The 15,572-nt window shown below is 40.7% G+C and overlaps 1 protein-coding gene across 1 annotated transcript in view; it reads right to left on the reverse strand.

The window, feature by feature from the left end:
* The window catches only part of ptchd4 (patched domain containing 4), a 44,541-nt gene extending 40,776 nt beyond the window's left edge, over positions 1 to 3,765 (reverse strand). The window contains exon 1 of the mRNA XM_008398570.3: positions 3,136 to 3,765. Within this exon, the coding sequence (XP_008396792.2) occupies positions 3,136 to 3,735 (600 nt within the window). The 5' untranslated portion in view covers positions 3,736 to 3,765. The remainder of the gene's footprint in view (positions 1 to 3,135) is intronic.
* Positions 3,766 to 15,572: the final 11,807 nt, after the last annotated feature.

Below are 15,572 nucleotides of genomic sequence, written 5' to 3' on the forward strand. Positions count from 1 at the left end.
ACAGAAGGAGAAGTTGTGAACGATGACTTTGATTTTCTGCACCGTTTCAGAATTATAGTCTGTCTGTAGTTTTAGCGATGACAGCAGAGGAAGTGAAGGAAGCCGTTCAGCCTGTGTTGGCCACACCTCCATTTACTGAATTAACACTAACAGCCATCTTGTTCGGCTGGATCCTTCTCTCTCTCATGATGGCTGTTTTCAGAACAGGTCATTTCCAGTAAGCTTCACAGTGTTGCACTAGCGCATTAAATATGTTACTGACAAACTTTGTTACCTCATTTATTGACTTTTTAGACAAAAAAAATAAATAAATAGTGTTGGCCAAAATCAGAATCGGCAGGTCAGACTTTTTAAAGATCAGTGATCGGCCAGAAAACTGTAATAGATGCATCCCAATTTAAATCAATGCAACAGATCCATATGGCAATATTATAGAATAACAGTGTACTTTATTTTTTACCATGACTGATGTTATGTAATCTGACCAATCTGGATTCAAATCTGGGTTAAATGTAAAAAAAAAAAAAAAAACATAAACTAGAAGTCATTATAAGGCTACACACCATGGACAACTGTACTATCTTAATCTAATTCATCTAATTACAGTAATCCAATTACTCTTGTCATGCGTGTGCAGTCGAATTAGATTGAAAAAAAGTCAATTAAAAGTATCTCCATCACCTCAGTGTGGGGAGAGCTTGGAATAATTAATGCGTCTGGAACATGGGAATGTTTCCAGCTCATTTTACCCCCAAAAATTGGAGGAAAAAAAATGTTCTAAAACTACTAGGTTCCATGCTATTTCGATGAGATGCTTGTAAATTGTAAGAAAGAATTACTATTATTATTGATAAGCTGCCCCTCCATTTTGATGGGACTGTAAACACTAAGATAAAGCCTCAGTAATTTTTTACATACATACCTTTAAAATGTAAAGGTAGTACAAAATGCCAGCTGTTTACATGTAAAATATGCAAAGCATTTTCATAAAGAATAACACTAAACAGTTAAGGACAATTCTTTTTTATAAAAGTAACTATTTTTGTCTTTTGGTAGCAAACTAAGCGGTTTTTGAAGTAATTTTCTATAAAACATTTTACGTTCCATTGAAAATTTGTGTTCATTCCAGTTTGTTTGAACGTAAAAATTAAATGTGTAATTTCAGTAAGCTTAGCTAAATATGTTCATTTGTTTTGTTTAGCGAAACAAATTTTGTTCAGCTGGACCAAAGGCAAAAATTTCTGTCCGGTGTGTAAAGGTTGCTGACCCCTGCTCCAGACTCCAGGGGGCCACAGAAAAAACAAACTTCAAGATAACATTTATGTCCACATATTATTTTATCAGTCAAATCAAATCTGTTTTTATTTGTTTAACACCAAATTACTTCAGTGTGAAAGGATGTATAATTTGATTACATTGTTTAGAAGCACTGTAGTGTTATTATGCATTCTGCCACAGCCGGCCCTTTATTATTCATGATCTTGATGTGGCCCCAAATGAAAATGAGCTTGATGCCTCTACTCTAGGCCAGTGTTTTATGTTTCTATGGAAACATGTGAATAATCTGTTGGGATAAACACATCAGTGGTCAATGAGTTACTTTAGTAATAGGTCACAGTATGTACAAATGAATAACATAAAGTCACAAACTGAAACTGTAAAGCATGGTGTTCCTCCAGGCTCAGTCCTAAGAGCTAAAATGTTTATTCTCGATTTAAATATTTTTATCACATAGAGTATTTTGAAATGTATAATGTTTGCTGATCTCTGCAAAGAATATGGATGGACTAATATAGATAAGAGAAAAAGAACCTGCTGGGTTTAAAAGTGGTTTGATTATAATAAGTAATCCTTCAATTAAATATGTTTTTCCTGAATTGATATTTTCTATAGTAATATAAAGCTACGTATAAATGGAGTGGAAATTGACAGCGTTTATAAAACAACATTTTCAGGTATAATTCTGGACAACAAACTTAGTTGGTAGCCTCACGTTGAATATGTTAGAAATAAAATTACAAAAACTACTGGAATATTGTTTAAAATAATGCAGCCTTGTGTGTTATATACAGGTTATACGCTATTTGTCATATTGCTCATACAAATAAAACAACTATTGACAAACTAAAGTTAGTCCAAAAGCCTATTAGAATTATTAATAAAGTCATGAACTAACTGATCAGCTTTTCACTCAAAGTAACACTTCAAAATCGAAAGATGTAGTATATATGAAACACTGGACACAATGTATAAATCATTAGACAATTCAGTAATTATTTAAACTATGATAAAGTAAATATAACTTACGAGGTTTGTTAATATTTTAACCTGCTAAAGAGAAAAATAAAGAAAAACTAGATGTGTTTTAGTTATCAGTGTGAAACTATGGAATGATGAGCTCAAATTATGAGCTTCTTTTTTGATGAGCCTTAAAACGTCATATTATAAAAGCTTATACTGGTATGTAGATGTATATGAATTCTGTAACCATGGGTGTAGCCTGTTCCGTTTCTGACAAATTACTGGTTCATAAAATAGCATTTCGTTTTGTGTTGTTTCTGAAAAATAGTCGGAATTATTCTACACTATTAAAAGAAAGACAAAAACCGTGAGGGGTTCGCATTGCGCTGCTGACTCCTGATGAGCTGCATATTGTGCAGGAATTTCAGGGTGAAAAGCCTCAAATCTGACCATCGGCACCAGGAGCACGAGCCGGTCTGGATGTTCACCTGTAAGCCCGATGTGGAGCGATGCAGCCGCATGTGTGCAGCCACAGAGCGGGGAGGGAGGGAGAAAAGCAGGAGGGAGACACTGCATCAAAAAGAGAGAGAGGGGGAAAAACGAGGATATCCCTATGCGTGTGCGCGTGCGTGTGTGTGTGTGTGTGTGTGTGTGAGAGGAGAGACATGCAACCAATCAATTCACCTGCAGAGGCTGCGACCAGCCGGCTGCTCTGCGCTGCACAGAGGCTTCCCTCGCCGATGATAAATGCAGCAATCTGCAAAAGGCGCCCCACGCGCGCCACATTCCGTTTCATTCAGAAATTATAACGCGCTCGCGCGCGCGCGTGCTCAGAGAGGGCCAGCCTGCAACACGGCGGCATGCACGCGGCCCCGGCCGGCAACAAGCGCTCACCTTTAGAGTGGTGTTGGGGTAGCTGAGCGGCACCTTGTGGAAGCTGCTGTTGGACAGCACAGCCTGCTGGATGTCCTGGAACACGGTGACGATGTCATCCAGGAGGCAGCGCCGGTCCCGGTGGCTTAGCACGCACAGGTGCGCGAACGTGTAGTTGAAGCCCTTGTAGGTGACGCGCAGCTCCAGCACCTGCCGGTGGACCTGCAGGACCTGGTCGGCCAGCTCCAGGATGTTGCCGCCGGACCTGGCCAGCAGGATGAGCCGGCCGTATCTGCCGGGCGTGTGCAGATCCGAGTACAGCTTGTGCTTGGACTGGTCGATGGAGAACAGGCTGTTGGCGAGGCTGCGCTCGATCTTGGCCAGGCTGTGAGTCGGGGCGACCAGCACCTCCAGGTCCCGCTCGGGCTTGAAGCGGCTGAGCACGGTGGAGCCAAAGATGATGGTGAGCACCGCGGGGACGGTGAGGAAGAAGACGGGGTGCCTGCTGACGAACAAGCCGAGCCAGTAGAAGGAAGCCCTGAGCCCTCTGTGTATCACTTGCCGCAGCATCCTCCACAGAATCCGGCTCGCAGATGCCCCGTCTCCTCCGATGAAGCACATGTGACATCAGACTCCTGTTTTCTTCTGCTCCCCCCAGCCCCCCCTCCACCCACTCCTCCGACTCGGTACAAGAATTACCACCAGGCTATACGACGGACGCGCTCGCGCGCGTGCACGCTCACGCGCACACACAACACCTGGAAGAGAGAGAGAGAGAGAGAGAGAGAGAGGGGAAAAAAAGAAGGCAAAAAAAAAAAGCAGCACTGCAGCAATGCGGCCGGCCAGACGGGCGGACGCGCTACGGACAGGCGGCCGGTTAGAGGAGCAGCATCTCGCCCCGTCAAGGCGATCCGAGTCGAGCCGAGCTCAGGCCATTCCGCCTCCCGGTCTGCTCCGCTGCACTCCGGCTGCAGTGGCAGCGACGAGTCGCGGCGGTGCGGTGTGCATGTGCGCCTCTCCTGTCTGCCTGCACAGCCCCTCACAGCGGCGGCGGCGGGCGCCTGATTTATGTACATAACGGGGAGCCATGTGGCTGAGGGTGGGGAGGAGTTAGGGGAAGGGGTGTTTGGGTGGAGGGAGGTGGGAGTTGGAGGATTTGGGGTGGAGGGGGGGGGGGAGTGCCACGATGTTGCTTGGTTATTTTAGGAACATAGGAGGCAACTTGAGAGTTGTAAAACGCTCTGGCAGGTGGCTGAATGACCACCAGCGCTGGCAGAATGAGTCAGTGTTGCCTTCATGAATGGGGGAAACCCAGCTTGTGCTGCCTCTGCACGCAAGAGGAGGAGGAGGGGGTTGGGGGGAGTTGTGGTTCAAGGAAGCAAGACCCACCTGATTACATTTTCTGAAAGCGTTTGTACGCTTTTTGCCTCATGACTCACATACAGGGCTGGATTCAGGAGAATAAGAACCCCTGGGCTCAGAACGCTAACTGCGTTCCCATGAAGCATAGAACTGCACAAATTGAAATTAGTAAACACGTCCGTCAATTACGAATTTTTTTTTTTTTAAATCACGTTTTTCGGGAAAAAGTTTTTGCCCTAACATGAGGTGGTTTTACAGCCCTGCGGAAATAGATTTGTTTCACAAAACTGCAATAGAAACACTTCTTTTTGAGTTATAATTAGGAAAAACGCAAAAAAAAAAAAGGTTTTATTTTTCTACTGTTTCTGTTTGTCATGTGAACATGTTCTTAAATAAAAACTTTGTCTAAATTCTGTCCTTGGTTTTTAACAAAAATAATTCAAACAAAACACGTAGAGGTCAGATGTTTGATGATATATCAAACAGAAATAAAAAGTATTGGTATCCGTATTGGTATCTGTATCAATATCGGCAATATTAGCCCATATTGGTATCGGATCGCACGCCTCTAATAGTTGTGGAGTAAAATTCCTGGTTTTGTGGCATCCTTTAACAACAATTTGCAGTCAAAGTTGCAAAAAAAATGTATCCTTCACTTTTTCCATAACTTGATCTTACTAATGGTTCTCTTTTGGCTGCACATAACCTTCTTAAAAAAGACTTTAACAGATAATGTTTAAAGTGAAAATAACATTTTCAGGTACCTTTCCAAAATAGCAGCCTTCATATGAATCAAATATTTTTCTATATACAGTGGCTGTAATATGCTGCTGTATTGGATCAGCTCCGTTATGTTATGGTTCTTTTTGTTGACTTTTGTTCATAATTTTTTATTTTTGGCTGAGGTGAGGGGTTGCGTGTTTGGACAACTACGCCCTCTGGATTTGGTTGCTGTGTAACAAGAGCCGTAGCAACAAGATGTCATTTTTCCCACTGGGAGCTGCTGAATATCATCTCTAAAGCGTAAGTAATACCTGAACTTTGACCCCAAGTCCCAGGCGAGTAGAAAAGCAGGCTTTCTGGATGCAGAGAGGAGGATAGCAACAGTCTTCCATCAGAGGCCTCTTCAGATTCTTTGTAAGACAGACTGCTACTGGAGCCCCTGGCTGCCCAAAGTAACAGGATCCACAACTAAAGTTTGAAGATTCGTGGAAAATATGCGTTACAACATTTAATTATCCTTTGGAGCAAATGAAGAAATTTTGAATTTTAATTTAAAACAGCAAAGCTGCATAGAATCTATGATTGCACAGATCATTAAGACATGAAATAAAAAGGTCACTTTACCGGTCCTGTGAACATCTTCCAGAGCAGAACCTACAGCACCTTCACTTTTGATACTCAGGAACTCGTCAGATGTGGATTCTGATGTGAATAGCAAAGATCTCAGCGTGCTCATTATATCACCCCAGCATCAACACGTATGCCGTGTCGATGAATAAATAAACTCTTCTTAATCATTTCTAATGTCCCCACACTCCAACTGCCGTTTTCCCAGCAGCCTGTGTTGCTGGGGAAGTGAGATAAATACTCTGTTGTTTTAGCATGCTAATGTTTAGGCTTGAAAAGCTCTTTGCCAAAAATGTTTTAGGGACAAATCACACAGGGGGCTTGGTTGGTACAATTCATGCTGTGCCATGGAGAGAATGGAACATATTTTAATATATGTATCCAATGTTGCATGTTTCCTTTTGTGGTTCAGTACTTGCCGTGTTAAGGCACTCATAAACAATACTTCATTTAATATTATTATTAATACTGTAACATAAATGTAAGTGTGCAGATTTCCTCTTTGCGAAGCCTTAATCAAATGCTACTCACTGACCATGTAGTTGTGCTAACCATAAAGCAATAATCATTCATTCTACTAGCGCTACACTAACATGGTGTGCAGCAGAAGCTAATTCTAACATTTTATATCAACACAGTATTTGGCAGAAGCTAATGCTAAAGCGCTAACTTCAATTCAACATCTGCTCTTGAAGAACTACAATTCTCAAGCACAATTTAATTTAGATATAATTTACATGTTATATAATGCCCTCACATATTGTATTTATGCTGATATCTTGTTCTTACTGTTTTGTATTGTTTTTCTGTTTTTTGTTTGAAAGAAAGTTAGTGGCGGGGAAAAAAGAGAGAAGGTGAGGAGAGGAAATGGAACTGCTGCGTCTTCACCCACTTAAAAATAAAAGCATGAATATAAACAGCTAACTACAGGAAGAATTCTTAACAGTCGTCAACAAAACATCAACACAGATATCAAACGTTTTTCAACTGAAAGTTGACGAAACAGCCAAGTGAATCTGTGCTTTAGAATTTATCTGGAAAAAATGTATTTATGGGAAGATAAGTGAGCTAAACGTTTTCAAAGTAAGCAAATGTGTTGGACAAGAAATTAGCTCTGCTGTTAGCACATTAGCAGATGTGGGATGAATGCCCTGCTGACCACATTCCCTTTCAGTCTCTCCGTTTGGACGAATAGTTCTCTTTTTAATAAGGCTAATGGAGATATAAAATATTACCAGTCACCTCATAGGTCCACGGTTAAGCTGTGTATAAAGTGTAGCATTAGATAAACATTTTTTTATGGAATGGATCATTTTGGAGATTAGTAAACTCTGAAAAAGCTTCAAATTAAAGGCAAAAAATAGTAAAAATCTGCCATTAGCAGTAGTAAATTACAAATTGATTAGTTCCCACTTATTTGCTAAGAATGGATTTCAACAGATCCCAAGCAAATGGCATTCAGTCAGTTGAGATGATACTTGTATTTGCAAATCTTTCTTGTAAGACCCCACAGTCTCCAGGACCTCCATGGCTGTTTGAACATGGCTGCTACGAGGCAAATCTATAAACTTAAATACCATGTAGAGGCAATCTGGGTCTTACTGCACTCTTGCTAACTACCAATTAGGTTTTTCACTGTTTCTGCCCATACTGCCATAATAAGCCATACATATCACATCTGCATTCAGATGTTTCTTCACAATCTATGAAATTTGTGGAAATATGGGTTTATTCTGTAGTTTTCTGTAAGGAATTAACAGGATTTAAACCTCTGTATGTGTGTTGTGCGCGTGTATGTGTGCGTGTGCCTATGTTTTGTCTTGGGTCTGTGTCACTTTATAAAAGCGATTTTCCGCTTGAGTGCTTGTTTCCCAAATGCTGGTGCTGTCCTGTAATCCTGCAGGGTCCTCCAAAGGTGTCACATCCTCGTTGCTAATCAGAGCCATGCATCAGCACCTCCGCAAACACACTCACACACACCCACACACACACTGCTCACAAGAAATCCTCTGCACTGTGATTTTTAAATGCAGTTTTATACACTAGCACACACTCAGACACATTAAAACATGGCCCATTTGCTGTACACATCATCAAATCTTTGTTTTTCACTCCTTGGCTCAACAAACGCTTTCACTGTGAGAATTCATCTAACAGTAAAATGTTCTGATAACATTACTTACACTGAAGGCATATTATGTGGACAATGCTAAAATGAACTTTCACTCGCCTCAGCATGCCAAATGCGGACTGATTTGCTGTTATTAACTGTTGGGCCGGTGTACCTAGTAATGTGGTAAGAAATTCAGGTGAGGTGAATAACATTTCCATTTACCATAAAATTGCACAAACTGGAATCACAAAAATAAATTTGCTTAATGGAAACGCAACAATTTTGAACCAAACTCCCATTTTGAGTATGATGAGGTGGTTTTTCGACTATCTAAATTAGTGTACTTCATAAAACTGCAATGGAGACAGATTTTTGGCATCACACCAGTCATGTGATCAACAACCAGATTGTTCTACTGGTGGAAAAGATGAAGAAGACAACAGGAAGTGGTCGGAGGATGATGGCGCAGATTTTTAAAGACTCATGTCGTGAACAATTATATTTACACTTCTTATTTAATGGAAACACAACAATTGTGAAACTGAAGGGGGATTCTTTTCAACATTAGCAGAATATTGACAAAATTTTGCACAAATTTGTAATGGAAACGCAGACAGTGGTTATCTTTTCACAACAGCAACCGATAGTGGGGTGTAATATTTTTGGCAACCTTTAGAATTTTGTTAACAAAATTGATGTTTTGAATCAACTTTGCTGGGGAACATGGACAAGTGTAGTTACATACGACCCAAATTATGATCACTCGACCAGGGGCATGTTTAGATTTTTTTTTTTACCCCTTTTCTCATTTGTGAAGTTATTTTTGTGCAGCAATTTGAGTTTGCTTTTCCTTAAACATTATATACATTTACCTGCCAATGGAACTAGAGATGGAAATAAGCCACTTAGCTGTAATTTCATTATTGTGTGGCCACACCAGTGAGCTGGGTAACTGAATCATACTTTTAAAAATATAGCATGAATAGGGGAACATATTCCCAAAATGGATGGTTGGATTTCTTTAACAATGACATGGGAAATAAAATCCAAAAACCAAAAAAATGTTCCTCCATTTGCTTCTTCCACCTGGAAGATGCAAATAGAGACTTCTCCAGATTCCAGGATCCCCATTTAAAGCATCCAACAATTACGCATTGCAACTCCTTGCTGCCTCACAGCTCCCTAAAGTTACTTCCTGCCACTTTAAGCTGTGGAATAATTATATCCTTGTGATTCCAGAATCAAAGACAGCACATGTGCCGGTTTCCTGAAAATAGCTGGCAGTCGGCACAAAGAGCATTACAGAAGTGTCATCCATTTCGATTCCCAAAATACCTCTAAATAACGAGGCTTTATGATTCTATTCCTGTCTGCGCTCCATCAGCAACGCAGGCAAGAAGTGACAGCTAATGAATGCCTTCTCCCCTCTTCGTGGCAGCACATCTAAAACTGCTGAGTCCGCACAATGCGAGACCGCCTGCTGCACATATCAGGTGTTGTCATTTGGTTTGACACAAGAAAGACTCAGTCGATCGGCGCTGCAACGCGCTCCGCCACGCAAGGTCCACCCAATTATGTCAAGAACAGAAACTCAGATGTTTTGTCACCAAATTCATTCCTTCTGCTCCCTTCACCTTCTGTTCTCATTAACTATTCATCTTGAGTAAGTTTCATCTGGTTGGAGCTAAAAATAGCCGCCTCCAGGATGATTCTCTCTACAGAAATCTTAATAAGACGAAACTATTTCATCTTGCCTTGTTACGTGACTTTGCTTAAAAAAGGTAAGTCTACAGGCTTTGCCTAATGAGGGCTCAGTGGTGGACGGCTCTGATTGAACCTACTTGTCCTCTACTGCTCCCTCCAGACCGGACTCTAATGGATTCTCTACTGGTCATGGTAAGCCCACTTAACCCAAATTGGGGGTGATTAAGTGGTAGTCGTAGCACACGCTGTCGAAATCATCCCTGATTGTCCTGAAAGCATCATGTAGCACTACAAGCACCTTCTTTCTTTCCTGCTCTGTTAATCTGTATGATTAATGGAATTCACTTGAGATAAATAAACATAAACCATGCTAACTGGGCTAACGGGGTATCCCATGTTTTAGCTAGGTCTCGAATGGGATATGAGTAAAATCTGTTGAAATTGGGCAACATTTTACGGTAGACTTAAGAAACTGCAAAACAAGCAAAACTTTCAAGAGGAAATCTGAAACTAAATTATTGATCCGAAATTGATACCGACTTGGCATCGATATCATTGATATTTTCGATTGATCCACCCACCTCTACTTGAGATCAAATTACCGCGATCTGAGGAGGAATTCTATCAGAACGAAGAAGCAAACCAAAGAAGAAAAGCAAAATGACTTCTGCCTCTAACTGATTTCACAAGTTTTGTTGTCCCAGTTTCATCACTGCTCTGACATTGTTTTACCTTCATGAAGAGCATTAAATTCTTCTTAGAGGGGAACTAGCCGCTATGGATTGTTTCGTACGTTAAAGGTTTTCAGCTTTATAGAGCATACATTATCTGTGTCTCGCCACCTAAGCAGCATTAAGCTATAGGTTAATTTTCCACCAGTTCATTACTGGTTTCTAACAGTCGCTCTGCCAGTCCTGAAATGAAAGGCCTGTGGCTGCTTTCTTCACACACTTATGCTGGTAAACCTGCAAACACAGGCCATAAAAACCTCCCACTACCTCCTGGGGTCTCTGCCCGTTACATGGCACGCTCTAATCTGACACAGCATCTTTTTTAATTGTCCTTTTTTTACAGGGTCTCCATTCAGCCAGGGTACATCTAGAAGGTGTGCTTATGGACTCATTTTCACATTGTTCACTTCCTAGTTTCACTCCCCCGTAGGTTTACTGTCCCCGGCTACCGGGCAACTGTGCCGCAGCAGTTTAAGGTTCAGTGGCTTCCTCAAAGCCTGGTAAGTGGTACAGGGGGAATTATACCCCCATACCTCATTAACCCCCAGTTCCCTAGTCAGGGCAGGGAGCTAAACTACACCCATAATTCAGCAGCTTTATCCTCCAGGCAGCTGCATTGCCACACGTTTAGCTCTGCTGTGTTTGCGTCATTAGCGGTGATTACATATTTCATACGTCGTCCACACCAGCATCTTCCGTAAAGGCCACGTTTTGGGTTTCTAAACATTTACAGCAAATTACGATGTTTCCCCTTTGAGCTTTTCCGTCTGCTTTTGCTTTTCTGAATTTTCAAAATGCTTTAAAAAGCTGTTTTTAAATGTTTACTGTCCTGAAACAGCAGCTCAGCTTCATCAGTGGCACAAGGGGTTTATATTAAAAAGGAAAATGACTGAACTTGTGTAAATTTGACTCATACTGACACTGACTCCCATATTGAAGCAAACAACACACACACATTCACACACCAATTTTTAAACTGTTGGACAAATTGGAATTCAGTGTTTTGCTAACACCACTATAGCTGTGTTTCCATTGCAAATGTGCAAAAGACTTTGTCAACATTCCACTAATATCGCAAAAAACAACAAATTCGCAATTATGATGCTTCCATTAAATAACAAAATGAATTAAAATCACACGTGAATAAGTTAGTTCATATGATAAGTTATTTAAAAACATGAGGTGCTGTCATCTTTCTGCCACTTCCTGTCATCTTCTTCTTCGAATTTTCCGGCAGTAGCAACATCCAGCTGTTGATCACGTGACTCGTCTGCTGCGAAGAAAGTGTTTCCATTTCTGTTATTTTGATTCGGCCAAAAAAACCCACCTCATCCTGGCACTAATTGCCGTGTTTCAATTAAGTGAATTTATTTTCAAAATGTCAAAACGCAGTTTTGACAAGAGATGGAGAAAGCTCAAAACAAACTATTGAAATAACTGATCTATGTCTCTAATTTCTCAGCGTATGTCTAAAAGATGCTCAAGGCCTGATATAAAGTTCTTTCCTATTCTTGTCCCATTTTACTGCAGTGTGTGTGTGTGGGTGTGTTTGCGTGTGTGTGTGTCTGGCCTTGTAAGCTTTGAGCTGCCATGCGTGAATCCCTGTCAAGAGGAAGGTGAGTGGACAGGTTGGGAGGGAAGAAGAAGAAATACAGTTCCTGTTGTTTGAGCCGTTTGTTCTTTCTATGTCTGAACCTTTGGGAATCCTTTCAGTCGCTGACCAGAACACAGAGTCTAAAGTGAACTAGAGTTGGAAAATACAGGAAAGCGCTTTCCTAAGAAATATATCGTCTCTCGTTAAACGACGGGGGGCCGGTTCTGTCTGAGCCTCGTTAATCACCAGGGCTCGTCACGGCTGTCTCACCACCATGCAAACGCAGCGTTTCTGGAGATATACGGCCCTCCAAGCTGATGGGGATTTTTCAGCGCAACCGTCCTCCATCTTCCTCATGCCTCCCATCAGTCTTCTACAGGTTTTCTCCATCTGATCATTTGCTTTTATTTATTCTGTCCTTTGATCGACAGTGTCGCCTTGTGGTGTCCTCGAGGTGCTTTATGCTGTCATCAACTGCGTTTCCGTTAATCAGAAAATTGCGCAAATTGAAACTAAGAAAATAAATGTGCTTAATGGAAATATGCATGCATAAAAAACCCCCTCACATTTTCAATAAAAAGTTGTTAAACTAGAATGAGGTGGTTCTCATGTAACTGTTTACATCCGCTGCTGTAATTTTTAATGTCTTATCGCATGAAAAGCTTATTTGTGTGATTTCATGTTCATTTCTTACTTAGTTGTAAGAGCTCAATTGCAAAATTGTGTTCTGCTGACAGCAGAATAGCGATAATAGTGCATTAAGAAAGAGCTAATTTTCTCATTGCAGTTTAGAGAAAAAAATCTTTTTACATAGAACTGAAAAAACACCTATCCTAGTGCAAAACTTTTTATGCAAGAAACTTTTTTTTTTTATTGCTGTGTTTCCATTGTGTTGTCCGGGAAATGTGTCTGTGAACCATGTGACCTACAAACTCGACTCAGTTTCACCTGCTCTATCAGGAGGAACGGGCCAAAAATCCAACAAACTACTGGAGTTTTTGACCCAAGTTATACGTTTCAATAGCAATTATAAGAAATGGAGGTAAACTTCAACATTTTTTATTGCTCTGGTATTAAAAAAAGAATACTTTATTTATCCAACTTGAGCTGAAAACAAGAAGAATTTTGTTTAACAGTGAGAAACAATCTTTGTCCTTCTGTAACCTCTAAGTATTTGGTTTCAAGTCAGAATTCTGACAGATTTGCCAAACCAGCAAGAGTTGTCACAATCCTGTTTATCACTTGATCCAGTCTAACACTGTAAGAGTGTAAGATGATGGAAACATTGGAAGGAAAACTTAAAGCTTTCCAAGTGTAAACATGCTTCATCCACCTAAAATGTGGATGTATTCTCTGATGCATTCTGGGAACAAGAGTTTTAAAACCAATCTGGTCCAATGTTGAAAATGTATTTTCCCCTTGATAACTCATGGTTCAACAGTAATTTTTTTGTTTTGTTTGTTTTTGTTTTTTGGAAGGCTTTCACTGTAAAAATACCGACTCTTAATTTCATAAAATTAAAGTCAGAATTGATTTTTCATAGTGGTCCTAATTCTCTTCCGTGGACGAGGTAAACCCCGCCGATTAAATGTGATCAGTGCTAAAGCTTAAATCCACTTAAAGAGGCAGTATAATGTGTTTTCTAGGCACATAATACATTTTATAGAATAATGAAGGAACTATGTCACCCTCAGTTCTTATTTAAAAAAATTATATATTCAATATGACTTACAAAAATACTTCCTGATTTAGCGCCTTCAAATTGGGCCTTTGTCTCTTTAAAAAGTCTTGTTTTTCAGAAAGCCTTCAAGAAGTCATCACCACACGGTTCTTCTATTATTAACTCTTTAACAATGTTTTACCAGCGTTTCACTGAGAAGGAGCTGGTATAAAGAGCTCAGCAGATAAGCAGTTCCACCAGGTGTTTTCTAATTGCTGCTGGCTAGTCTGAAGGAGCTGAGTGAGGGAGTTGCTCTGTGAGGAGGAAGCTCAGTAGCTTGAAACTGCAGCTCTGAGGAAGAACTGAGGTTCGAAGGTGGAGCTAGGTCCAACCAGCTGAATGGTTGCTATGGTGATTAAAGGATTTCTCAAACGTACATGAAAGAATCAAGGCAACGGTCCAGCTATATTTTGGATGAGGCAACAACATTATAACATGATGTAAAACTCAAAAAAGTAAATTTTACATGATACTGCCCCTTTAAGATTTCAGTGTGGTTGGGAGTTGGACTGTGATGCGGACTTTTTCATTTATTTATTTTGCATTTCTGCCTATTTTGTGAAAGAAACAACAGCTGGTGAAATGTGCTAAACATTTTGACAATGAAAAGTAAAAAAAAAACTTGTAAACGTCTGAAAAACTGCTGCAGTTCTCATGACCGCTTCATGTTTCAGGTTCATCATCAAACTTCTGCTGGTCAAACAGGTTGAACATGCAGGAAACTCCTCAAACACCTGAAAAGAAAAAAAATGTTTTGTTAAACACATTCGTTAGAGATGTGGCTCCGCTATAAAAAGAAGCAGTTTTCAGTTTGTGTCGGCATTGTGTCAGAGTTTGACGGCAGCTGTGAGATCAATAAGTCTCCCGTAAACCAGCCGCCACGTTAGCGCAGCGTCTCCTTCAGCCTTTGTTTGGCTGCGTTTTCCTGCCGCCTTCCTGTTCCGCATGCTCAGCCGACGCAGCCTTAATTGCGAGGCGGTGATGAGCACAGATGTTGAAATTGTCAGAAACTTTATTTTTTATTAGAGTGAAGATGAAACTGAAGCGAAGTGAGTGAAGGCAGCTTTGATGAAAGAACTGGATGGGGAACTAATCATGTCTTATTTCACTAATGATGCTCTTCATCAGTTCAAAGTGGGATGCGCTGCATCTGGGAATGAAGGGGAAAAATGAGAAGGAATCAGAGGTAAAGCTCTGGAATGAGGTCACCTCCTGCTTTAAGTTAGTTTTCCCTGACTTGTAGTTTTGCGCTGTTGTTCCACTATGACTTCCTCCTGGATCCACTGCAGTGTTCCTGACATTCTAGCCTCTTCATTTGGATGGAGTCAGCTTTGGCAGCAGTCACTGGCAGAAATCAAATCAGAGGTTTCCAGACCCTGTATGGAGGAAAAAAAGCAACCTTATTTTTCACCGTCTGACGTTAAATCCAATGGAGGTCTTCCTTTGGGATCCCAGAAAATGGACAAGAGAGTGCTGCTTTGAAGACAACTGTGTTGCTTTTTTCTCTCGGACATTTTGTCTCTGCAAAAAACACATTTTTTATAGTTACAGCCATCAATAATTTCTGAACCATCTTAATCCAGAGCAGCAGCATCCTGGACAAGCTAGCACTAACACACACACACACACACACACACACACACACACACACACACACACACACATACTGGTTTTGGTGTACTAGCAGGACACTTTTTTCAAACCAGTTTTTTGCAACACTAAACGGACACCCCTTTCCACTTATGCTAGAAAGACGTAGTAAGTTGTCAAAAATCTTGTTAGAGTTACACAACATAGATCTCACTTAAAAATTTAGATACACACTTCAGAACTCAAAATACAAGAATGTGACCCAATGCTGTATTAAAAGGACAAACGATAATG

This window comes from Poecilia reticulata, chromosome 21 (genome assembly GCF_904066995.2).
Source record: "Poecilia reticulata chromosome 21, P_reticulata-male-v2, whole genome shotgun sequence".
NCBI classification, from domain to species: Eukaryota; Metazoa; Chordata; class Actinopteri; order Cyprinodontiformes; family Poeciliidae; genus Poecilia; species Poecilia reticulata.